This window comes from Salmo trutta, chromosome 15 (genome assembly GCF_901001165.1).
Source record: "Salmo trutta chromosome 15, fSalTru1.1, whole genome shotgun sequence".
Classification (NCBI taxonomy): Eukaryota; Metazoa; Chordata; class Actinopteri; order Salmoniformes; family Salmonidae; genus Salmo; species Salmo trutta.
Genome location: NC_042971.1, coordinates 31,689,204 through 31,714,804, shown reverse-complemented (window position 1 = coordinate 31,714,804; position 25,601 = coordinate 31,689,204). Strand labels below are relative to the sequence as shown.

Genomic DNA, 25,601 nt, shown 5'->3' with positions numbered 1-25,601 from the left:
CAAGGGGTGCAGCGGTCTAAGGCACTGCATCGCAGTGCTAGAGGCATTACTGCAGACCTGGGTCGCAGCCGGCCGTGACCGGTAGACCCATGAGGCGGTGCACAATTGGCCCAGCATTGTCCGGGTTAGAGGAGGGTTTGGCCGGCTGGGATGTCTTTGTCCCATCGCGCTCTAGCGACTTCTTGTGGCGGGCCGGGCACATGACACGGTTGCCAGTGTTTCCTCCGACACATTGGTGCAGGTGACTTCCGGGTTAAGCGAGCAGTGTGTCAAGAAGCAGTGCGGGTTGGTGGGGTTGTGTTTCGGAGGACACATGGCTCTCGACCTTCGCCTCTCCTGAGTCAGTACGGGAGTTGCAGCGATGGGACAAGACTGTAACTACCAATTGGATATCAAGAAATTGGGGGGAAAGTACACACAAAAAAACAGAATAAAAAAATAACTTGTTATTAGATTGCTTTTCATAAATAATGTTTTGTGTTACATTTAACTGCCGACAAGTGTGTAATCTAGGTCATTTCCTTAGTAGGTGACGTCAGAGGTCAGGATGTGGTGGAAGTGGAAGCTCAGGAATGATTGAAGAGTTTCCCACTTGTAATTATGATTTGGAGGGGCGTTCATTTGTATGGTTCCCAGTCATATGTGGTAAATACCACCGTCCCACTTGGTTATGAATGCCGCATTGGTTTGCGCTGCTTACGTCATGTGTTGAATAACTGAATATGAATATGAATATTTGATCAACGTTTGGTATTAAATGGGCGTGGTTATGTCACAAGAGCCCAATGAAAAAAATACAACTATTTATACTGTCAGAATACACCAATAGTTCACGTGTGGGCGGGGTCCAGTGGTAAACACAAAATAGTCCCAGTTGGAATCGACGCATTTGACGCTTCGGGGGTGGAGGTACTACGGGGAGCGAACGACGGAGCGGAGAGTCATTCAGGGTTAAAATATTCCGCCTTGGGGGGTGGGGGAGGACATACTTCACTGCCAACCCGGTGACAAGGTTGGGTCTGCGGTGCCTGCAACCCAGGAAAACATGGAGCTCGAGAATATCGTGGCCAACACAGTCCTGTTGAAAGCAAGAGAAGGTAAGAGACGTCGAAGGGCAGGAACGGGTGACAAGCTTGACAGCTCCTCTCTCTGTACCGCCAGAACCAACTCAGAATCCGGGGATTCCCCCAGGAAGTCCAGGCCATAGAGATAGGCGCTGGATGATTGCTGCCCCTCTTTATTATTTGCAAATCCTCTGAAGCGTTAAGATAAATATTAACATCCCATATGCTCGCTGTGGCCTTCGTCACACAATATTTATCCGAGTTTAACCTTGGACAGTGGTAGGCTACAGAAAAGATGCGAGTGTCAATCTGACTGCGCGAGACGTTTGATTCCCCTTATTCTGCTTTATACACTACAGCGTCCTTCGGTATTTTTTTATAAACAGGATGTTGAACAGAATACCATATTCAATGAGAATAAGAAGAGCAACACTCATCACTCATGCCAGTACACATGCATTTGTGGACCTCTTTTTGGCAATGACAGCGTATGTCAGTGTGCGCTCCATGGTTGCAAGAATATTGTAGTGGTGTTGACAAGGGTGTCAACATTGTCAATTTGTGAAACGACAACAAAGATTATGACTGAATAAGCAGCACTATAGGGTCTAGCATACTATCTGTGGCAGGTACTGTAACAGGCAGAATGCACATTTCGAATAACTGTATAATGTGTCCATCTGAAACACAAATTGCAACAATGTATATCAATTTACCACCCAATCACAGATTATCTGCAAAAGTAAGACATTGATGTATCTATTTGTTGTACATCTTTCCTACTAAATGAATTAGTGCAAACACAATAAACAAATATCTTGTTTTAGAACGAAGGAATGTTTTTCCTTCAAACTATTTACAGAATCATTCTGTTCACAGGGTGGTTGACCCCAATCTCATGAACCTCACTCTGGCTGTATCTGTCTCATTGCACAGCCTAGCAGATCTGACAGGAGTGGATATATAAAGTAGAATAGAAACGAAAATAATCATTTTCCCCAGATCGAACATCAGTATCATCATTGAATAACATCATACTGATCTGTAAATACGTATATTTCCAATCAATCAGTTTTTCCTTAGTTAAATGTTTTATAATGGAAAACAAAACAAAAAACGATTGTACTGTGGTAGTCTATAGCAAAACACAGGGTTCAAAATGTTATTGTCCTCTGGTAGGATCAATAATGAACCACTGTGCTGGCTCTGTTTGATGGAGGAGAAGTATTGAATCAGCCATAGACATTACACAGACTTCTGTTGTCATGTCGCCTCTCTCTGATCAGGTTGTATGCAATTGAAATCTACATTCAATGCCACTGTGTTGTGTTATTATAGTTGGGTATAGTACACCTCAACCCTAAATTCTACTTAAAATCTCTTCAGATTGCAAGTCTTATTTCAGCCATCAGGGACTAAAGAGGGTGTGTTTTGCAGCAGAATGTAAAAAGATGAATCAATTAATTCTAAATGATAAAAGTAGTTATCTGAGAGACCGAGCCCTACTCAGTAGCCAAGTGAAGTGGTATGATCAACTCCACAAGGAGAATAACACTAGTTATTACTGCAAACCAGCCATGTTGTATCTGCTACACCCCAATATGGTGTTCTAATAGAAGCACCTCTACTTTATTTCCACTCTTGTTGTTTATGGTGGTGGTAATAACACTGCAATTATCTTATTATTATCAAATAGTAATACAGTAGTTAATAATAGCTTAATACTTTTGGTCACAAACAACAGTATAAATGGAAAAGGGTGGTAGAGTGAAAGAGTAAGAGTCTCTGATTTGCAATATTATTTCCATACTGTTTGTCTGTCTTTGCATTTGCACTAATGCAGGATGTGAATAGGTCTGATCTCATTCTTTCAACACCAGTGAGTATATCTCCATCAAACAATACTGGGTTAGTGATAATATACTGTACACTGTCATTTGTCATTCTTGTACATCTATTTGCCAGGCATAAACAATGTACTCAGCGTGTTATTTGCATCCTGTCCACTTCCCATTGTGATAAAACATTGTTAGCCACACATAATGTCAATATGTTCTCTGCCAACTACTATTTGAATAGCAAATGTTACTTTGCATGGCATCCAGTTCCTCCTCGTGCCCCTTATAGAGTTGGTTTCACCACCCAACCAAGATGGGAAACTTTACATCATAGGTAGCAGGCATATTCTGCATGCCAGTTTGTTGTCATACTGTAGCTACCCTTCACCAATGTCAGATTGGGCGAGGATGTTTGGATAGTTGGTGTCCTTTATTTGCACTGGTGAAAGTTAAAGCAGGATAATGGTCAGCTGTGCAAAGCCTTGTTTTGAATCTGGGTTCTGTTGATTTTTTTGGAAGGTGCACTCCCATTACCATAGGGCAACAAGTTAACCCCTAGCTTTTTAACTGGCACTTAGTTGAAACGAAGATGAGGAACTGACTTAATTTTCTCTCCTTATGTTCTTTGTCTGCGGGACAGACGTTAACAAGTTCCTCATTGCTGCCCTGAGTCCATGTATGCTAGCTAGGCTACATATCACTACACTAAACCCTCCCTCCCCATTCCCTTCCTCTGCCTTTCTCTACCACTAAAGACAAACGGCCTCAACCCTCCTGCCTCAGTGTGTACTGTAGGCTCCAGTTTACACACACACACAGTCAGCCCTGTGACCTTTCCCTGGACGGCATGTTGACAAGCCAGCTTTTCTAATAAGGAGGGAGCAGCAGGGCCTCCCACCTGGACCAGCCATTCTGCCTGCTCGCTGTGTGTGAATGCTGCAGCGTGTGACGTGGGTCTCACAGACGTCAGGCCAGCAGGTCATTCTCATGGCATTGACATGATTCTTTTCCTGAAGCCACTCCAGGACGCCTGCAGTCCATAGGCCGAAGGTGGTGGGAGGGAAGGGAATAGTGGAGCCTTAGGCTGGGCAGTCTCCCTTGAGGAAAACAGAAATGGAGGAAAACAGAAAAAGTTCACTCTCTTTCCAGTAACCTTTGTGGAGTTGAGCAAAGTTGTACTTTTACGTCGTACTGTTTTCTATCATGTATTGGAAGATTGGCATCTGGATTTTGTAGTCCCCCTGGCTCTTTCAGACCCCATGACCTTGGCGTGGGTCAGGGTCTCACCAGTCACCATTCAAGGTCAATGTTTGTGTCAAGACCTTAAAGAAATTCAAAAGCTATAGGCTATTTGTTAGCATTGTGGTTGGGTACTACTAACCCTTTCTCATAGAAAAAGCATACTTACTTTATTACTGTCTATGTCAACAATGGAGCACTGTCTTCTTGAAACACACTCCAGAACATCTATTATTTTAATCACCCTGACCCTCATCTTTATCTTGGCCAATGTACAACAGCAGCTTTGTTCTGAGTGTTTTTAGGAGAGCTGTATGTATTTTATGGGTTGCTTAAGTCTTAGTCTACTTACTGTATGTATCAGGTATTATTTTAGTGTTTCCCCATGTGTTAAATGTTCCCTTTATTTGATTAATCAACCACTGTTCTTTTGCAGGAGGTGGTGGAAACAGAAAAGGAAAGAGCAAGAAATGGAAACAGATGCTTCAGTTCCCCCACATCAGCCTGTGTGAGGAGCTCCGGCAAACTACAGGTACGCTACCTGTCCTCTGCCCGCTAGCTCACCGCAAGCTCATGACTAGATATACTATATGTCCAAAAGTATGTGGACACTTGCTTGTCGAACATCTCATTCCAAAATCATGGGCATTAATATGGAGTTGGTACCTCTTTGCTTCTATAACAACCTCCACTCTTCTGGGAAGGCTTTCCTCTAGATGTTGGAACATTGCTGCGGGGACTTGCTTCCGTTCAGCCACAAGAGCATTCCGAAGTTGGAAGCACAGAATGGTGTAGAATGTCATTGTATGCTGTAGCATTAACATTTCCCTTCACTAGAACTAAAGAGCCTGAACCATGAAAAACAGCCCCAGACCATTATTTCTCCTCCACCAAACTTTTCAGTTGGCACTAAACATTGGGCAGGTAGCGTTCTCCTGGCATCCGCCAAACCAACATTAGTCCGTCAGACTGCCAGACGGTGAAGCGTGATTCATCACTCCAGAGAACGTATTTCCACTGCTGCAGAGTCCAATGGCGGCGAGCTTTATACCACTCCAGCCGACGCTTGGCATTGCGCATGGTGATCTTAGGTTTGTGTGCGGCTGCTCGGCCATGGAAACCCATTTCATGAAGCTCCCGACGAACAGTTCTTGTGCTGACATTGCTTCCAGAGTCATTTTGGAACCTGGTAGTGAGTGCTGTGACTGAGGACAAATTATTTTTTACACGCTACGCGCTTCAGTACTCGGCAGTCCCATTCTGTGAGCTTGTGTGGCCTACCACTTCGCGGATGAGCTGTTGTTGCTCCTAGACATTTCCACCTCACAATAACAGCACTTACAGTTGACCAGGGTAGAAATTTGACTAACTGACTTGTTGGAAAGGTTGCAGCCTATGACAGTGCCACGTTGAACGTCACTGAGCTCTTCAGTAAGGCCATTCTACTGCCAATGTTTGACTATGGAGATTGCATGGCTGTGTGTTCCATTTTTTTACACCTGTCATCAACGGGTGTGGCTGAAATGGCCAAATCCACTATTTGAAGGGGTGTCCACATACTTTTGTATGTATAGTGTACCATGGTAGTAAAAGTCTGAACAAAAACACAAGATGGGAGAACCTGCACTCCACACTCAAGAGGTGAAATTTCCCACAAAACCATAACTAGACACTGAGATTCTTTATAAAATGCAATTCAATGTGAAGTTCACTGTGGTGTGGTCTGACAGAAGTCAAGGTGGGGTTGGTGGTGACAGACTGTGTTATGTTATGATGACGATGGCAGTTGACCATACTGTGCTTTCAATGGTGGAGGAAATCCCCACCCCATCCTCTCAAGACAAGAAGCATATATAATTTAGTACAGTTGGAATGCAGGTCTGTATAATATGCATCAGTTATCTTATTGTCTAATCAGGAGTCATTATTCTGTCATCCCATTATTTCCTTAGGAAGTACATTAGTTATTGTCAATTTTGTGCACAAAGCAACATGTATTGGCTTTTGTGTTTTTTGGCAGTTGTGGCTGGTGCTGCTGGTGGTAGTCAGGAGTTGTTGAACATGGAGTCACACCAATGCGGATCAGCTCACTGCATGGTCTTTTGTAATCATGGGGCTTGCATTGCATCCTGTGGAACACGTGAATGATGAAGATAGGCTGCTGTGGTAACTTCTGTTTTTCTCAATCTTTCCCGATGATTTAGAGGCATTGTCGGCTGTTTCTCTACAGCGGCACAGAGAGGGTTTATAAATCCCTCTCATCCATCACTCTCTCAGATGGATGAGTTTGGGATTAGGGCTGTGATGGTCATGGAATTTTGGATGACGGTTATTGGCCAGCCAAATGACCGCAGTCTCCATAATTTAAGACGCACATTTTCTCCTCTCCTCTGCTCCTGACTTCATGTGCTGCCATAGAAATAGAATGAATAGAATGGGTGGACTGTACCCATTGGAGCAAAGCAGGAAGTAAAAGCAGGAAGTGTACCCATCAATATGCGCTGTGATTTGTTGATTCAACTCAACTGACATTACAGAAATATATTCCATTGCATGAGCCACATCAGTTAAAGCTTTTGCTTTCGGTTTTGTACAGCAGCTTCAAACAGCTGAAAATACTATATTTTTGGTTATGGAAAAGGTATTTCACAGCAGTTTAGATGGTACAATGATTCTCTACACTATACTTGCTTGTTTTGTCACATAAACTCAAATTAAGCGAACTATTAGAATTTTAGCAACCAGGAAATAGTTCATCTTTAAAATCATTTGAATGAACATTCTATATTACCATGAAAATGATTGCGTCACAATACCAGTAAACCATTGCGACGGTACCCATGAGTATACCAGTCAAATTGCCTGGGTTAGAGGTCCGTTCTATTCATTTTATGTGACTCAACCACATGAATCCCCTGCCATCCTGTCTTCAGTCAGCTGTTCGTGACAGTTATTTTATTTTCATGACCGTCTTCATCCATAACCAACTGTTACACGGTAACTGTACCAGCCCTATTTGGGATGTTTATGAAATGAATCCTGTTTACGCTGTAAATGCTGAGTGCTTTTTATCATTGACTTCAGCCATGAAGCAGAGGCAGACATACTGTATTCGTGCTTCAATTGTATCACAGAGGAAACTGCGGCCTTGGCAGAAAGAGGAAGCTGACTCGCATGTATACTTGAATTCACTCTGCCGTTTTAAAAAGAAAATGGTGACACAAATGTTTATAGGTCACTGGTTTGGAACACAAAGTAGGCACAGAACACACACACACACAATTTTACTGTGAGATTTCACTCACGATAATTGAAGTTTCGTACAATAAGTAGACGTTAGAACTGTCAAAATAGGTTTGTGTTGCGTATTTGAGTTTATGTTCTGCAGCAGTTTGAAGAGATTGTGTTTTGTATTAAACTAATGCAATCTAAACTAAGGAAACAAAGGTGGGTCGTTCCTCTAAAACGAGTGCCTCAATTAGAAATTGTGCACCAATATTGAATTTTAAAAGCCAGTTATATTCAATGAAGTTCCCTTTTATAAACCACATGGTCTGCATTTACACAGGCAGCCCAATTCTGATCTTTTGCCCCATTAGTGGCAAAACATCTGATCTGTTTGGGAAAAATACCAATTAGAGACAAAATATCAGAATTGGGTTGCCTGTAGAGGTGTGAACATTTACATGTTAAAACATTTAAACGAAATTGGGATCCTGAAAGCTGCAATATGGAACTTTTTGGATGACCCAACCAAATGATCATAGAAATGTAAGTTATAGATCTGTCATTCTCATTGAAAGCAAGTCTAAGAAACAGTAGATCTGTTCTATGTGCGCTATTTATATGCTTCAAACAGCTGAAAATACAATACTTTTGGTTATGGAAAATATATATCACAGCGGTTTAGATGGTACAATGATTTTCTACACTATACTTGCTTGTTTTGTCACAAACTGGCGAACTAGTCGAATTTTAGCAACAAGGAAATGGAGGAGTGATTTCTGCATAGTGGATCTTTAACTTTAAGAAAAATCCCTAACTGGAAAACATTATTTTTATATTCTGAAAGTGGGTGAATTTCCGCAACAACTAAAGCCTTGTTCACATTGGCAGTTTGAAGTGACTCAAATTAAATTTATCTGCATATCTGATTCGAATTTGTTCTTTTTTCTGCAGTCTGAACAGCCAAAAAGCACATGGAATCAGATATCTCAAACCACCTTCATAGTTGTTTTGAAGTCAGAATAAAATCTGATTCCTGGCCATGTGACTTCTCTGACTGGTCAAATCTGATTTATTTGCCCTCAAGTGGTTTTTAGACTGTTAATCATTTTGTTGCTTGCTAGCTACTCTGTTGACAGTTTGACAAGAACATGTGGTAGGTAGCTAACTAGCTTGTTGTTAATTGTTTACAAACCAATTAGTGAATGTGTTAGAAAGCTAAACAGCTACCTAGCTAGGTAGGTGACTGCTGTGCCTAGCCAAAAAGGACTTGCTTTGAAAGTTGGATCATGTTATCCTTTGAGGCTTTTAAAAGTGTTCTTACCCTATGATTTTGACCATTCAAAGCAGCTTGGAATAGTCCATGGCAGGCATTGTTGTCACCTTAGCTTGCTAAATAACTTCTGAGTGATAGAAAGCGCAAGCGCCACGACCAATCATCCTACACCAGGGTTCCCCAACTGGGATGCTGGCCTTCTAGGCAGAGTTCCTCTCTGTCCAGTGTCTGTTATTTTGCCCATCTTAATCTTTTCTTTTTATTGGCCAGTCTGAGATATGACTTTTTCTTTGCAACTCTGCCTAGAAGGCTAGCATCCCAGAGTCGCCTCTTCTGTGAAGGGAGTAGTACACAGCGTTGTCCGAGATCTTCAGTTTCTTGGCAATTTCTCAGATGGAATAGCCTTCATTTCTCAGAACAAGAATAGACTGACGAGTTTCATAAGAAAGTTCTTTGTTTCTGGCCATTTTGAGCCTGTAATCGAACCCACAAATGCCGATGCTCCAGATACTCAACTAGTCTTAAGGCCAGTTTTATTGCTTCTTTAATTAGCACAACTGTTTTCAGCTGTGCTAACATAATTGCAGAAGTGTTTTCTAATGATCAATTAGCCTTTTAAAATGATCAACTTGGCTAAGCTAATACGACGTGCCATTGGAACACATTTTTACATTTAAGTCATTTAGCAGACGCTCTTATCCAGAGTGACTTACAGTAGTGAATGCATACATTTCATACATTTTTTCCCGTACTGGTCCCCCGTGGGAAACGAACCCACAACCCTGGCGTTGCAAACACCATGCTCTACCAACTGAGCCACAGGAGTGATGGTTGCTGACAATGGGTCTCTGTATGCCTATGTAGATATTCCATTAAAACAATCAGCCGTTTCCAGCTACAATAGTCATTTACAACATTAACAATGTCTACACTATTTCTGATCAATTTTATGTTATTTTAAACGCACACACACACACACACACAAACACACACAGTGGGCTCCATAATTACTGGCACCCCTGACTGGCAATGCACAAACAATAATTAAACAATATAATTATAGAGAGAAACTCAAAATACCAACGTGAGAAATACTGTACTTTATTAATGTTACAATGGAACCAACCAAAATCATACAATTATTTAATACAAAATACATTTCACCAAAATCAAGGTTTCATAATTATTGGCACTCCTCATTTAGTACTTAGTGCAACCACCTCTGGTAAGGATAACAGCATGGAGTCTCTTCCTGTAATGTTTGACAAGGTTAAGGAACACATTTGGAGGGATTTTGGACCTTTCCTCTATGCAGATCCTTTCAAGATCCTTCACATTCTTGGGTTTGCGCTTATCAACTGCCCTCTTCAACTCAGCCCACAGGTTTTTGATTGAATTGAGGTGCGACGACTGAGATGGCCATGGCAGAACATTGATTTTGTTTTCACAGAACCATTTCTGTGTGGATCTTGAGGTATGTTTTGGGTCATTGTCTTGTTGGAAAGTCCACCTACGGCCAAGTCCCAGCCTTCTGGCAGAGGCAACCAGATTGTCAGCCAAAATTGCCTGATACTTAGTGGAATTCATTATGCCATCAATCTTAACCAGTGCCCCTGGACCTCTGGAATTAAAACAGCCCCAAAACATCACTGACCCACCACCATATTTAACAGTGGGTATGAGGTGCCTCTCCTTGTCTGCATCTCTGTTTTGACGCCAAACATGCCAATGCTGTATCTGACAAATGTTGGTTTCATCTGACCAGAGCGCCTTCTTCTCTCACCATCCTCCTCCCTATCCTGGGGGGCAAAATGCATTTGCGTCCTCTACCCGTCAGGTTTTCAACTGTTCCATATCTTTTGAATTTTTTCATAGTTGCCCTGACAGCGCTCAGTGGTATATGCAATTGTTTGTGGATCTTCTTGTTGTCATGACCAGATTTATGAAGGTCTATGACCATCTGTCTCTTTTGAACTGCCAGTTCTTTTGTTTTCTTCATGGTGTTGGATGACAAAGAGATATTACATGCGTGTTACCTCATGTTTATACCCTATTGAAACATGAAGTGATGTAATGGCTCAATATAGTTCCTTAAGACTTAGATAAGACTTAGATGATAAACTTAAATAAGGGGAATTTAATTCCTGGTTTAATTTTGGTAGATGTTATCTACAATAATCTTTAAGGGTGCCATTAATTGTGAAACCTTGATTTGGAGGACATTGATTTTTTAATTAAATCAATAAATTATTTTGGTGAGTTCCATTTGAAACATTAATAAAGTACAGTATTTCTTACATGTTGTTATTTTGGGTTTCTCTATAATTATATTGTTTATATTTTAAGTACTGTTGTATTGTGCATTGCCAGTCAGGGGTGCCAGTAATTTTGGAGCCCACTGTGTGTATAACACATGGAATCATGTAGTAACCAAAAAAGTGTTAAACAAATCAAAATAGATTTTATATTTTATATTCTTCAAATTAGCTACCCTTTGCCTTAATGACAGCTTTGCACACTCTTGGCATTTTCTCAACCAGCTTCACCTGGAATGCTTTTCCAACAGTCTTGGAGTTCCCACATATGCTGAGCACTTGTTGCCTGCTTTTCCTTCACTCTGCGGTCCAACTCATCCCAAACCATCTCAATTGGGTTGAGGTTGGGTGATTGTGGAGGCCATGTGATCTGATGCAGCACTCCATTACTCTCCTTCTTGGTCTAATAGCACTTACACAGCCTGGAGGCATGTTGGGTCATTGTCCTGTTGAAAAACAAATGATAGTCCCACTAAGCGCAAACCAGATGGGATGGCATGCTGGTTAAGTGTGCCTTGAATTCTAAATAAATCACAGACAGTGTCACCAGAAAAGCAACCCCACACATCACACCTCCTCCATGCTTCACGGTGGGAACCACACATGCAGAGATCATCTGTTCACCTACTCTGCATCTCACAAAGACACGGGGGTTGGAACCAAAAATTTGGACTCATCAGACCAAAAGACAGATTTCCACCGGTCTAATATCCATTGCTCGTGTTTCTTGGCCTAAGCAAGTCTCTTTTTATTGGTGTCCTTTAGTAGTGGTTTCTTTGCAGCAATTCGACCATGAAGGCCTGATTCATGCAGTCTCCTCTGAAAAGTTGATGTTCCAGGTGTGTCTGTTACTTGAGCTCTATGAAGCCTTTATTTGGGCAGCAATTTCTGAGGCTGGTAACTCTCTAATGGACTTATCCTCTGCAGCAGAGGTAACTCTGGGTCTTCCTTTCCTGTGGTGGTCCTCATAAGAGCCAGTTTCATCATAGCGCTTAATGGTTTTTGCGACTGCACATGAACAAACTTTCAAAGTTCTTTAAATGTACCGTATTGACTGACCTTCATGTCTTAAAGTAATGATGGACTGTTGTTTCTCTTTGCTTGTTTGAGCTGTTCTTGCCATAATATGGACTTGGTCTTTTACCAAATAGGGCTATCTTCTGTATACCACCGCTCCCTTGTCACAACACAACTGATTGTCTCAAACGCCTTAAGGGAATAAATTACACAAATGAACTTTTAACAAGGCACACCTGTTAATTGAAATGCATTCCAGGTGACTACCTCATGAAGCTGGTTGAGAGAATTCCAAGAGTGTGCAAGGCTGTCATCAAGACAAAAGGTGGCTACTTTGAAGTATCTCAAATATAAAATATGATGGTCATTATGGCCAAACTGTTCTATTTGTTTCATCAGACCAGAGGACATTTCTCCAAAAAGTACGATCTTTGTCCCCATGTGCAGTCGCAAACCGTAGTCGGGCTTTTTTATGGAGGTTTTGGAGCAGTGGCTTCTTCCTTGCTGTGAGCGGCCTTTTAGCTTATGTCGATGTTGGACTCGTTTTACTGTGGATATAGATACTTTTGTACCTGTTTCCTCCAGCATCTTCATAAGGTCCTTTTGCTGCTGTTCTGGGATTGATTTGCACTTTTCGCACCAAGTACGTTCATGTCTAGGAGACAGAATGTGTCTCCTTCCTGAGCGGTATGATGGCTGCGTGGTCCCATGGTGTTTATACTTGCGTACTATTGTTTGTACAGATGAACGTGTACCTTCAGGCATTTGGAAATTGCTCCTAAGGATGAACCAGACTTGTGGAGGTCTACATTATTTTTTTCTGAGGTCTTGGCTGATTTCTTCAGATTTTTCCCATGATGTCAAGCAAAGAGGCACTGAGTTTGAAGATAGACCTTGAAATACATCCACAGGTACACCTCCAATTAACTCAGATTATGTTAATTAGCCTATGAGAAGCTTCTAAAGCCATGACATCATTTTCTGGAATTTTTCAAGCTGTTTAAAGGCACAGTCAACTTAGTGTATGTAAACTTCTGACCCACTGGAATTGTGATACAATGAGTTATAAGTGAAATAATCTGTCTGTTAACAATTGTTGGAAAAATGACTTGTGTCATGCACAAAGTAGATGTCCTAAACGACTTGCCAAAACTATAGTTTTTAACAAGAAATTTGTTGAATGGTTCAAAAACGAGTTTTAATGACTCCAACCTAAGTGTATGAACTTCCGACTTCAAGTGTGTGTTTGTGTGTGTGTGTGTGTGTGTGTGTGTGTGTGTATTTATACACGTGTGTGTGTGTGTGTGTGTGTGTGTGTGTGTGTGTGTGTGTGTGTGTGTGTGTGTGTGTGTGTGTGTGTGTGTGTGTGTGTATTAGTGGAAGATCAAAGCCCAACTTTTAGGATGAGATGGCTGTTTTCAAGGATGTTAGTACAGTCGATGGCCTACACCCAGTTTGGAGCAGTTTGTTACAACACCACGTTGACACCATTCACTCATTGCAAAATCTCACTACGCTTCCTGTCCATCAAAGTGTCATGAAACTAGGGGCAAACAGTTGTATTGTGGTTCCTGTTCCTAGTTCTTACCCATCTTGTCTGTAAGGGCAGCACGATTTTATGGATTTGATTCAGGGTCACACAGTAGGTTGGTGGAGTAGTGGGTGGTGGACAAAGAAATAACCTTAATAAGGGATTGTTTAAATGGAATCATATGATTGCCTAATCGTCATGATTTATCTCCATAATACATTAGATTAGGTTGAGATGCATCCACTGGGCTGGCCAAGGGCCTTCTGGGTTATGACTCCAGCTCCCATGGTGGCCTTCCATACATACAATAGACACATTGATTGTTCCCTGATCATTCAAATTTTTTATTGTCCCCTGAGGTTATGAACGGATGTATTCTGTTTTTTTCTTTACTGTGCTTTCTGTATGAAGCTACAACATCTAGCTCTATAGACTGGGCTGCTTGGCCTACATCTCAGCATTGTCAGACAGTGTTGCCATGCTGAAACGTGGGAATGGTGGTGGTAGAAACATACGGGTGAAGTAGTCTTGAGTCTGTAGTGGTGCATTGTTCACTTAGGCTCTTGGTGCTCCACTGGAGTCTAACGGGTACAGTGCTTTCCACTTCAGCTGAGGCTCAACTTGCTTCAATCAGGAAGTGAAAACAGCACTTCATGCAAGTGGTGCATTTAGGGGCGGGGGAAAACAAGGACAGGCTAAAACGGTTCTGAATTGTTGGTTTGTTCATTCACTTAATGTCGATCATAGTCATGGGTCCTCAGACAGTCAAAATGGCATTCAGTACGCTCTCACAATTCTTGAAAAGTTCCCTTATGAAGAAATGAACGATAATGGTTGTAAAGAGCCAAACAATGTAAACATTGTGAGCAGGAATAGGCTGTTAAGATGAGCTTAGAAGATATCAGGACTGCCCTAAGGCCTCTGGTTAATTTAAAAATTCACCCCAATGGCTAGGCCTATTCCTAGACCTTATTTTCCTTCTAATACACACATATACATACATACACTCACACACACAATTGAGTGCACATTCACAAGTGCATGTGTCACACACACGCTCGGTAAAGTCTTCTTAATCATCGTGTTTTGAACATTTTGTCAAATTACTCTGAACAATAACCACAGTGTTATGACCTGGTGAATTGCAAATATAAATTTGATTAGCTTTTCATCAACGCTGAAGCTGACTCCTAAGGCTTCGGAGCGTTCCTTTAAGTGTTGGTTCCTAAAGCGCCGCCTGAGATCCGCTTTGTGGTATACATGTTGCCCCAAACTAAAACGACCCACGTAGTGGGAGGTCAATACAGGCGACACAATCTTCTTTTTGTCCTCCAGGAAAAAGACATGACATAACACAAAGCTTGACAGTGTTGCGAAGAGGTCTTGTTTGTGTCATATTCTCACCATAATGTTCATGCTTTAAGCTACAAACTCAGACCAGGCTGTCACAGAGAGGCTGTTGTTGGAAAGACATCCGGAAGTTAAACCATTAACTAATGATGACCCGGGAGCCAGTGCTATATGCTCCCTCAGGGAGGTGACCAAGAACCCGATGGTCACAATGACCAAGCTCTAGAGTTCCTCTGTGGAGATGGGATAACCTTCCATAAGGAAAACCATCTCCGCCAATCAGGCCTTGGATGGTAGTGTGGCCAGACGGAAGCCACTCCTTAGTAAAAGGCACATGACAGCCCACAAATTCTCTGGTCTGATGAAACCAAGATGTAACTCTTTGGCTTGAATGCCAAGCGTCACGTCTGGAGGAAACGTAGCACCATCCCTACGGTGAAGCATGGTGGTGGCAGCATCCTGCTGTGGGGATGTTTTTCAGTTGCATGGACTGGGAGACTAGTCAGGATCGAGGCAAAGAGCAAAGTACAGAGTTCCTTGATGAAAACCTTCTCCAGAGCGCTCAGAACCTCAGACTGGGGTGAAGGCTCACCTTCTAACAGGACAATGACCCTAAGCAGACAGCCAAGACAATGCAGGAGGGGCTTCGAGACACATCTCTGAATGTTCTTGAGTGGCCAGACTGAACCCGATCGAACATCTCTGGAGAGACCTGAAAATACCTGTGCAGCAATACTCCCCATCCAACCTGACAGAGCTTGAGAGGTTCTGCAGAGAAGAATGGGAGAAACTCCTCAAATACAGGTGTGCCAAGCTTGTAGCGTCATACCCAAGAAGACTCAATGCTGCAATTGCTGCCAAAGGTGTCTGAATACTTTCAGAAGGCACATTACAACAGGGGGCGTCATTACAGGCCTGAGCGGCTGACATTTGGATATGTCTTATTGTTCACTGGTTGTTACCTTCACCAGATGCTGTCTGATACACTGCAACAGAGAAAGACAACCTCCCACTGAGATTGTGCAGGATAAAAACAGACCGTTGTCTGAGCACCAACTCAAATAAAGCTTTTCTTCTGCTTGCAGTTTGCAAAGAGAGTCTAGAGAGAGGGAGAGTGCGTGGGGTTCAGGAAACCCTCAACTTCCGTGTTTACCGCTGAGGCCTGACAGAGAAATTGTCTGCTACCCTCTGTTAAAGTGGGGCAGGAGAAAACCTATGCACACCCCCAGTTTCCTTCCAGTCTCCCAGGGAGCTAATGCCACTGTGCCACCCAATGGAGCAGAGAATGACTGGACTGTCACTGACTGAATGACTTTTCTCATCTCCTGAATGACCTGGTTATTTAGAAAGGCCCAGGCCGCCCCTCTTCCTCTTCCTCTCCCCCTCTGCCCTCCTCCTCCCAGGCTTCAGCCCTAATGAGGGACCCTCTGGTCTCCATGCTCGGCCTGGAGTGGCTGTCCAATCGTCCGGTGGTCAATAAAGCTTTGTGCACTCTCTGTGTCTGCTAATGAGCACTGGCTTCAAGTTTAACATACAGTGCCTGTGCTCGCTGCCTCCCTCCTCTCTCCATACATTTGTTACTGTTATCTGAGAATTGCCCCCATTGACAGTCAGAGCAGCGATGAGAGGAGATGGAGCAGGTCAGGGTGCAGTATCAGGCTATCAGCCCCAATGCAATATGGCACAGATTCGCTGAATGCAAATAGCTTACTGTTTTCCTAATTTTAATGCCTGTGATCTTGTGGGATTAATTTCACAATTGGAACATCACTACATGTTTTTTTTAAGAGCCCATGGAATCAAGTGTATATGTTTATGTATTAAATTACACCAAATACAGTGATACATTTTTTGGCTGACTTAAATTCGCCTCTCAATCTTCTGACTCACATTTTGGTTGAGTCAGGTGCTCTTCTAGCGGGGCCAAAACAATCCATCCATTGGATGCAACAATAGATGTGAAAAGGCCAGGGCTCAAAGGGGGGGGCTACATGATCTCTTCCGACTGTCTTCCTGTCGATAGAGCCTCTGTCAGGGACTAAATGAAATTGCATTGTAACTAATGCGATTACCTCTATGAAACGGCCATTAGTGGGTCAAATCTTGTTTGTCCTCCTCATCGTTTCATTGTACAACCCAATCAGAGACCACCTAGCATAGGCCACTGGCAGAGCACATAGGGCCCTATAGATAACAACCCTCCAGACGAGCTTCAATGCCATACAACTCTCCTTCCGTGGCCTCCAACTGCTCTTAAATACAAGTAGAACTAAATGCATGCTCTTCAACCGATCGCTGCCTGCACCTGCCCGCCCGTCCAGCATCACTACTCTGGACGGTTCTGACTTAGAATATGTGGACAACTACAAATACCTAGGTGTCTGGTTAGACTGTAAACTCTCCTTCCAGACTCACATCAAACATCTCCAATCCAAAGTTAAATCTAGAATTGGCTTCCTATTTCGCAACAAAGCAACCTTCACTCATGCTGCCAAACATACCCTCGTAACACTGACCATCCTACCGATCCTCGACTTCGGCGATGTCGTTTACAAAATAGCCTCCAATACCCTACTCAATAAATTGGATGCAGTCTATTGTCACCAAAGCCCCATATACTACCCACCAATGCAAATCTTGTTGGCTGGCCCTCGCTTCATACTCGTCACCAAACCCACTGGCTCCGGGTCATCTACAAGACCCTGCTAGGTAAAGTCCCCCCTTATCTCAGCTCGCTGGTCACCATAGCAGCACCCACCTGTAGCACACGCTCCAGCAGGTATATCTCACTGGTCACCCCCAAAGCCAATTCCTCCTTCGGCCGCCTCTCCTTCCAGTTCTCTGCTGCCAATGACTGGAACGAACTACAAAAATCTCTGAAACTGGAAACCCTTATCTCCCTCACTAGCTTTAAGCACCAGCTGTCAGAGCAGCTCACTACACCTGTACATAGCCCATCTATAATTTAGCCCAAACAACTACCTCTTCCCCTACTGTATTTATTTATTAATTAATTTATTTATTTTGCTCCTTTGCACCCCATTATTTCTATTTCGCACTTTCTTCCACTGCAAATCTACCATTCCAGTGTTTTATTTGCTATCATTTTCATTTTACATTTTAGTCATTTAGCAGATCCTCTTATCCAGAGCGACTTACAGTAGTGAATGCATACATTTCATTTCATGCATTTTTATTTTTTTGTACTGGCCCCCCATGGGAATCGAACCCACAACCCTGGCGTTGCACACACCATGTTGGCATTGCAAACACCATGCTCTACCAACTGAGCCATAGGGAAGACCCATATATTGTATGTACTTCGCCACCATGGCATTTTTTTGCCTTTACCTCTCTTATCTCACCTCATTTGCTCACATTGTATATAGACTTATTTTTCTACTGTATTATTGACTGTATGTTTGTTTTACTCCGTGTGTAACTCTGTGTTGTTGTATGTATCGAACTGCTTTGCTTTATCTTGGCCAGGTCGCAGTTGTAAATGAGAACTTGTTCTCAACTTGCCTACCTGGTTAAATAAAGGTGAAATAAATAAATAAATAAAAAAGATACACAACTGACAGCTCATGAGCATCAAACAAAATGATTTATCGGAAAGAAATGGGTAGTACTACTGTTTTTAGTGACATTAAAGGGCAAATCTGCAATTTTATTATAGAAAAATAATAATAATAATTATATACACATAAGACAAGCATGTTGCTAAATTAGGCTACAACCTGTAACTGGAAATCTCTACACTATTATCGCATAACATAATTCACTTCTAAAAACTAATTTAATTTAGTTAAGGCCAGTGGTGATTTTAGCAGTAAATCTTGGTGTGGCAACCCCCCCAATTTTCTTTTTAGATGCATGCCAGCAAAGCCACAACACAACACTAAACAATGCATTAATTGCGCTATAACGGTGACAAACGGTGCCCACAAACTGTTAGGGCCTACAGAGATTTCTTTTCAGCACCATGGAGTGAATCCTTACCACTGCTACACCTGGCTATCAGCGGAGCCTTGTCTGGCAGTGAAACAGTTCATTCTGGCTCATTTACTGCCTAAAAAAACAAACAAATGTGGTTTCTACTGACAATTGAGATGTACAAACTATGGCATAAGGGAACGATAAGAAGATAAGAGGCAATCCGTAATTTCGATTAAGACATTAATGAGCGAGCTAAGACGGACGTGGTCAATATAACTGTTCAAATCTTATTAGTTACATGCGCCGAAAACAACTGGTGTAGACCTTACAGTGAAATGCTTACTTACAAACCCCTAACCAACAATGCAGTTTAAAAAAATACGGATAGGAAATAAAAGTATCAAGTAGTTAAAGAGCAGCAGTAAAATAACAATAGTGAGACTATATACAAGGGGGTACGGGTACATAGTCAATGTGCGGGGGCACCGGTTAGTTGAGGTAATATGTACATGTAGGTAGAGTTATTAAAGTGACTATGCATAGATGATAACAACAGAGAGTAGCAGCGGTATTTGTTCAGCACTTTTGAAATGTACAGTGACTGAATTCAGAACATGGGCCATTCTTACAGTATTCTCCCTGTACACCAAGTCAGAACAGTAGGATAAATAAAGGGGGCATATAAGCAAACAATGAAAAACATTCACATATTGTAAGAGCTATCATTTTAAGCTTGGAAAAGAGACCCTTAAACCCAGACTTGGACCACACACCCTCTTCACTGAATAGGAGGCTACTGATTGCATTGCAACGCTTGCAGTTAGCCACTGATTCCTTCCTAACCACTCACTGTTGAATTTGCGATTTCCAACTTGTTGTGTAATGTTTGTCCTATGCTCGTTCAGCACCGATACGTTTTGTCTATAATTTATTTTCATATGACTAGGATTTGCCAGTAGATTGTCGACTTCATTCATGATGATGACTGCTTGTCTAGCTTGCTATCTAAGATTTTGAAAGTATGATGTTGACATTATCAGTCCAATTAAAGCTACGGTAGATATAACGTGATTTGACGTCATTTTATCTGTGGCCAATGACCTTGAGCCTTCTTGGATGGGCAATTCTAATGTAAATCTATGGCAGCCCCCAAGGGGCTTGACATTTTGAGCTCTCCCTGTAGAGTTTGTGGTGAGTAGTGTCCCCATGACTGACAGAACACTGAGCCAATCACAGTGCAACCACTAGCTCTGTATGTTACGCTGGCTGCCCCACCACCACAGAAAGCACTGAGCTAGGCTGAAACACCTGCATTTTGGAGCTGCCTTACTCAAGAGAGCAAAAAGAGACCATGTGGCATTATGTGGCATTATTAACTCAGTTACATTGTTATTTATTTTTTTACATTGTTTGCAAACTGATACGTGACACATATTAATGCCAAAACAACATGCAAAACAGGCAACACTTGTTTTTTTACTTTAACATTTTTTTTTAGCTAAACAGGTGGGGCTCAAAACAGGTTTTGAATGATGGGTCGCCACCGGTTAAGGCACAGTAGAGCTTTTGTTTTTTTCGTAGAGAGTAGGGCTGTGGCTGTTTTGCAATGTTGTCAGCCTGTTAATGTCATGCAAAAGCCTATGGACTCACGGTAACATAAACACATTTAGCATCTCCAGGCCTCCACGCATACAAGTAATGTGCTGATGTGCCTTTTGAACATTACATTTAAAAAAGTAAAATAAATCAGTACCATAAGCTGTAGGCTTGTTCATTTAGATGACAAGATTGGTTTATAAGTCCCATGCCATTATGTTATAGGGTTTTATAGAATATAATTGAACTTAGCTGAATAAAATGGAAAGGATATTTTTCCCATTACAGACCGAGTGCTCATGTGAAGTTGCTATGTTGAGCGTAAAAGGGATCATTCGAAACACGTCCTATATGCTAGATTTGGAGTTATTTGGCAACTTTAGTTGTGAACGATACAAACCTTAGAATGTCTTAGAAATCAACACATATATGGGCAGCATGGTGCGACTATAGGCTATTGATGAATTGAGAAAGTAGCAAAAAAAAGCTTGCGATCTGTTCCTTGCCCCAGGCTGCACAGCTGTTCTTTCATCATGTGATCATATTTTCATCCATCAGACTAAATCTCAATTGAATCTTGTCTTTTGATTTAGAATGGCCCAATGGAATGGCCAAATTAGAATGATCAAATGGGCAGGAACAGGGGCAGGGGGAAAAATACATGTAATCTGTATGCCCTCGAATAGCGAATGGAGGCCGCGTGCTTTCCCGCCGGTACATTTTGTAGGCTACTTCAGTTATATAGCAGAGCATGTGCTTAATATGAGTAGCTGAGAAATACATTTAAGAACACTTATTTTACTCCACTCTTCAACATCTGTTTGAGGAGCATGTTCTCGCTGCCTGACAGGTGATACAAAAATTCCCTATTACTAGGCTATTCAAAATCAAATACAAATTCACTAATTGTAGGCTAACTGTAAGCCTGCCCTGCATAATCAGTGAACCAACAGCATCGCCTAGGGCTGGCTATACGTTCTCTACCAGACTCATGGATATACATTTTGGGGCATAGCATAAGGTAACCAGTCCATCCAGTATCCATAATAATACAGTCCACACTCAAAAGCTAGACCAATTATGTACCAAAGACCACTTAAATCAGTTTACATGCTTAAAATGCAGAAGGCTATGTAATTCTATAACAGCACAATCATAATTTTTTCTTGTTTTGATGGTGTTTGATGTGATTTTCTTTGATTGCATTTGCATTGATATCAGAGTAGTTAGAGGGACAATAGATCTCTGAGTAACAGGCCATTAGGACCTGATGGTAGTTAGAAAGTTGGGTACTACCAAATCATGTCCAGAGTGCATAAAATGAGATTCCGGTGTGGCCGTAATAAGGTCACCGCAACAGCCCTAGCAGATAGCATGTAAGGTATCATACTGCACATGCCTAACACTTCCAAAATGATGTCTGCTCCTGAAAAATGTAACAACTAGCTAATAGCTGCGTGTGCACTGTGCACATGCTTGTGCGCTGGTATGTGTCTAAAGTTGCTCTCCGGTTACAGAGAGGAGCTTGCAGCAGCTCACAATGTATTTACTCAATAACGGCCACCTACACATGTCCTCCTTAGACTCGGCTGGATCCTCACATTGGTTTTTGGGTCATCTTTTGCATCTACCGGAGCCGCAGATGCAAATCGCGGTTTCCCTCTGTCAATTTGTTGTTCACCACACATAACACAGACAGACAAGGAAATGGGGCCTAATAACTTGGATATATAAACGTAGAATACCTCTTCAGAGCTAATTACACATGTGGAGAGACGATGGACCGTTTCTGATTAATTAGTTGAAGATGAGATTGTGTAGGGGTACGTCTAGACCTCATTCATAACCATTTCTCGCCGTCTACAAAGGGCGGTTAGGCAGAGGTGTGTGGGAATAGTTTGATACTCATAGTACTCATACAGTACATTTGCTAATGTGCCCTATGTATATACAAGATGTTTAAGTGCACATGCCTTTGAGTGGGCATGAGCATGTGCGTTATGTACAGTATATATTTGTTTACTTCTAATGTGTTTTTGTGCTTGAGTGTTTTCATTCTACCCCGAGAGAGGCCCTCATTGACACCCCTGTCTTGTGTTCTTCCACAGAGAAATACTACAACAGCCTTTGTGAGCGGCAGCCAATCGGACGCATGCTCTTTCGGCAGTTCTGTGAAACCCGGGCTGAGCTGAGGCGCTGTGTCAAATTCCTGGACACTGTGGTAAGCAAGAAAGACAGACAGGCAGGATTAAAACGCTTGTGTTTGTTTTTCCTCGAGATGTACATCCTCTGAAGGACTCTGAATGAGCTTGTCCAAATGTATCTCAAGTTCTCATGTGTTAGGGGGAAGGCGAGGAGAGGAGAGGGGAATTCATTCAGTTGAAGGCATTCAGTTGTACAACTGACTAGGTATCCCCCTTTCCTTTCCCTCATGAAATACAGGATCTCTTGACTTCTGGGAGCAAAGGGTTGCAATCTGTGTCCATTTTCCACCCTCCCTCTCCTCTACTTTTTCAGTGAATGCGCCCCGCACTACGCTCTTGTGGAAGAATGTTTAGGTTCTACCCACCCGGTCCCGCGAGGGAAGGGGCAGTGTTTGGGGGTGATGTGGAGGTGCAGGGGGGGCAGCAGGTTAGCTAGCCTACCAGTGTGTTGTTCAGAGCCCCTACCTGTTGACTCAATGATAAACCTGATCTTCTTCTCTCCACCTTGGCTGACCCCATAGCATTGTGTGGCATTCTTCTAAAATATTGTTCTGGAACACACATACACACACACACACACACACACACACACACACACACACACACACACACACACACACACACACACACACACACACACACACACACACACACACACACACACACACACACACTCGTGCATGCATGCACGCTAGAGGTCTTCACGTGTCCAACAGGCCTGAAATTCTGAGATCTGATCTGGGACCAGTGCAGTCCTAAATTATGACTTTTGTCTTTGATCCGGGTTGGGTCTGATATAATTGCCACGGATCTCGGGTATGTGCAATTAAAATGTATACTGACTGGACCCGATTGGACACTGTCCTCTGTTAAAGAAGCCAACAAGGGGAATGTCTTCAGGGACAAGTTTTAGTGACCAAAGATGAGAAGAATGTTGGCGCAGTCAAATGGACTGTGTGCAACTCGCTATTCAGGTTTGATGCAATTTTCTAACATTAATTTATTTTCATATTTGTTATCATTTGTTTTTGTATTTTATTATTATTATTATTATTATTATTGTAGGCCTATTTAATAAATATAAACCAGTTCTTTTAAATGTGGCAAAAAGTGTTTTATTTCATTTTGCTGAGATATTTTTGTTGGCTAAATGAAGTTCGAACTGTCTTTTTAAGTTTGTGCTACGTATTTAGTTGAAGAGAGGTTAAAAGTAGGCCTGTTGTAAAATAAATGGGATTAGCCTCTTGCTGTCATTTGTTGGGTGGGCCTTTGGTAGGCACTCGCTTTTGTTGGTAATTTCTGCAATATAAGCCTGTTCAAAACTTTTGTGAAGGTTGAAATAGGTGTTTTTATTTCTTTCTGTTGAGTAATTTTCTTTGGCCAAATTAAGTTAATGTTGTGTTTGCTGCAATATAATAGAATTACCGGTAGGCCTACTGTAGTGCTACTCGCACTCGAACCATGAAGAGGAAAAACCAAAGAGGGCAAGATGCAAAACTTAATTTAATGCCACAATATAATAACATGTTCGTATTTTCCTTATAAACAATGACTTGAATTACTTTTGATATTACTAATAAAGTCAAACTTTTGTGAAGGTATGGTGGGTGTGGCTATTATTAGGCTTAGCTATGCAGGCCTATGAAGGCAGTGCGTACCAGCGTTCCAACTGACTCCTACAGTTGAACTTGAGGTGAGGAAGTATGTTTTGGGCCTACTGTCGACTCAGAATAAATTATTCCGCTGCTCTGTCGTTCTCTACATACTTTAGTCTGAGACTGACATCATTTGAAGTCGTTTGTGATGATGAGGGGCACGAGGGGCATTGTACAAGAAGTCATCAGCGATTGGATTGTCTCTAACCAATCTGAATATCAAAGCCACATTTTCAAACCGCCGCTTTACTTTCACCTGTGTTCTGGCTCTGGCCCAACCCATGGGTTTCTGGACCAATCAGACGGCCCTGAATGTGTTCGCATTCGGTGAATGTTGGAGGAGGTACTCAGGTCCAGACTTATTGCGGAGAAGAAACTAACATCCATTGGAGTGGTGCAAATAAAATTTGATTTGATTTGCAGCGTTTGGCCAGAGCAAGGAGTCTGGGTAGCCAGGCAACAGAGTTACCCCTTTAATCTAACAATATAATGCTTATCTTTATAAAACATTAACGAATTAGCCTCTGTCTGTACGCCTATAGAGTACCACAGTATGAGTCATAATACCCATAAAACCTAGCGGTCAAACAAGGAAATGGTTCCAATCGTTTTTCCACCATACATTTTTCCCATAGGGGATTTTATAAACACTTAAAATAAGGGCTGTGTTTCATGTAGGCTTACCGTGGTGTGATGTTTTGATAACCGTGTAAATCTCTCTAGGACAAGGTGACTTATCAATATATTCTCCCGTATTTACCCCCCAAAATGAAATGCTAATTAGCTGCTAATGTGGCTATCATAAAGAACTACAAATGCCATGATGATCTGGACGAGACTGCCAAATCGAGGCAGGATTAACTATCTAATTTTAGCTACATATAGTAATGAATAAATTGGCTATATTTCTTTAAATTGACAATTCTTTGAATTATCTTGTGCAAGTTTTAAATTGATGCATTACCTGTTAGCAAAGGTGTCAGCTAGATGACGTGCAGGAGCTTGCAGGGATTTATAGCCTTGCACGATGTCTACTTTGATGCTAATTAGCATTTTCGAATCAGAGTAAATAGAGCCAAATATATTGATAAGTCACTTTGTCCAAGAGAGATTTACATGGTTATCAAAACGTCATGCCAGGGTAAGCTTACGAAACAAAGCCCTTTATTTTAAGTTTTTATAAAATTCCATATGGGAAAAATGAATGGTGGAACAACAGTTGGAACCATTTCACTCTTTGACCGCTAGGTTTTATGGATTTTTGGTATTTATTAGGATCCATATTAGCCGCTGTAAACGCATCAGCTACTATTACTGTGGTTCCACATGAAACCTGACATAATACATTAGTC

At 41.9% G+C, this 25,601-nt stretch overlaps 1 protein-coding gene across 1 annotated transcript in view; it reads left to right on the top strand.

Annotated features, from left to right (window-relative positions):
• The first annotated feature begins 881 nt into the window (after positions 1 to 881).
• The window catches only part of LOC115148821 (G protein-coupled receptor kinase 6), a 51,328-nt gene continuing 26,608 nt past the window's right edge, over positions 882 to 25,601 (top strand). The window contains exons 1-3 of the mRNA XM_029691077.1: positions 882 to 1,097; positions 4,578 to 4,673; positions 22,499 to 22,611. Coding sequence (XP_029546937.1) covers positions 1,046 to 1,097; positions 4,578 to 4,673; positions 22,499 to 22,611 — 261 coding nt within the window. The 5' untranslated portion in view covers positions 882 to 1,045. The remainder of the gene's footprint in view (positions 1,098 to 4,577; positions 4,674 to 22,498; positions 22,612 to 25,601) is intronic.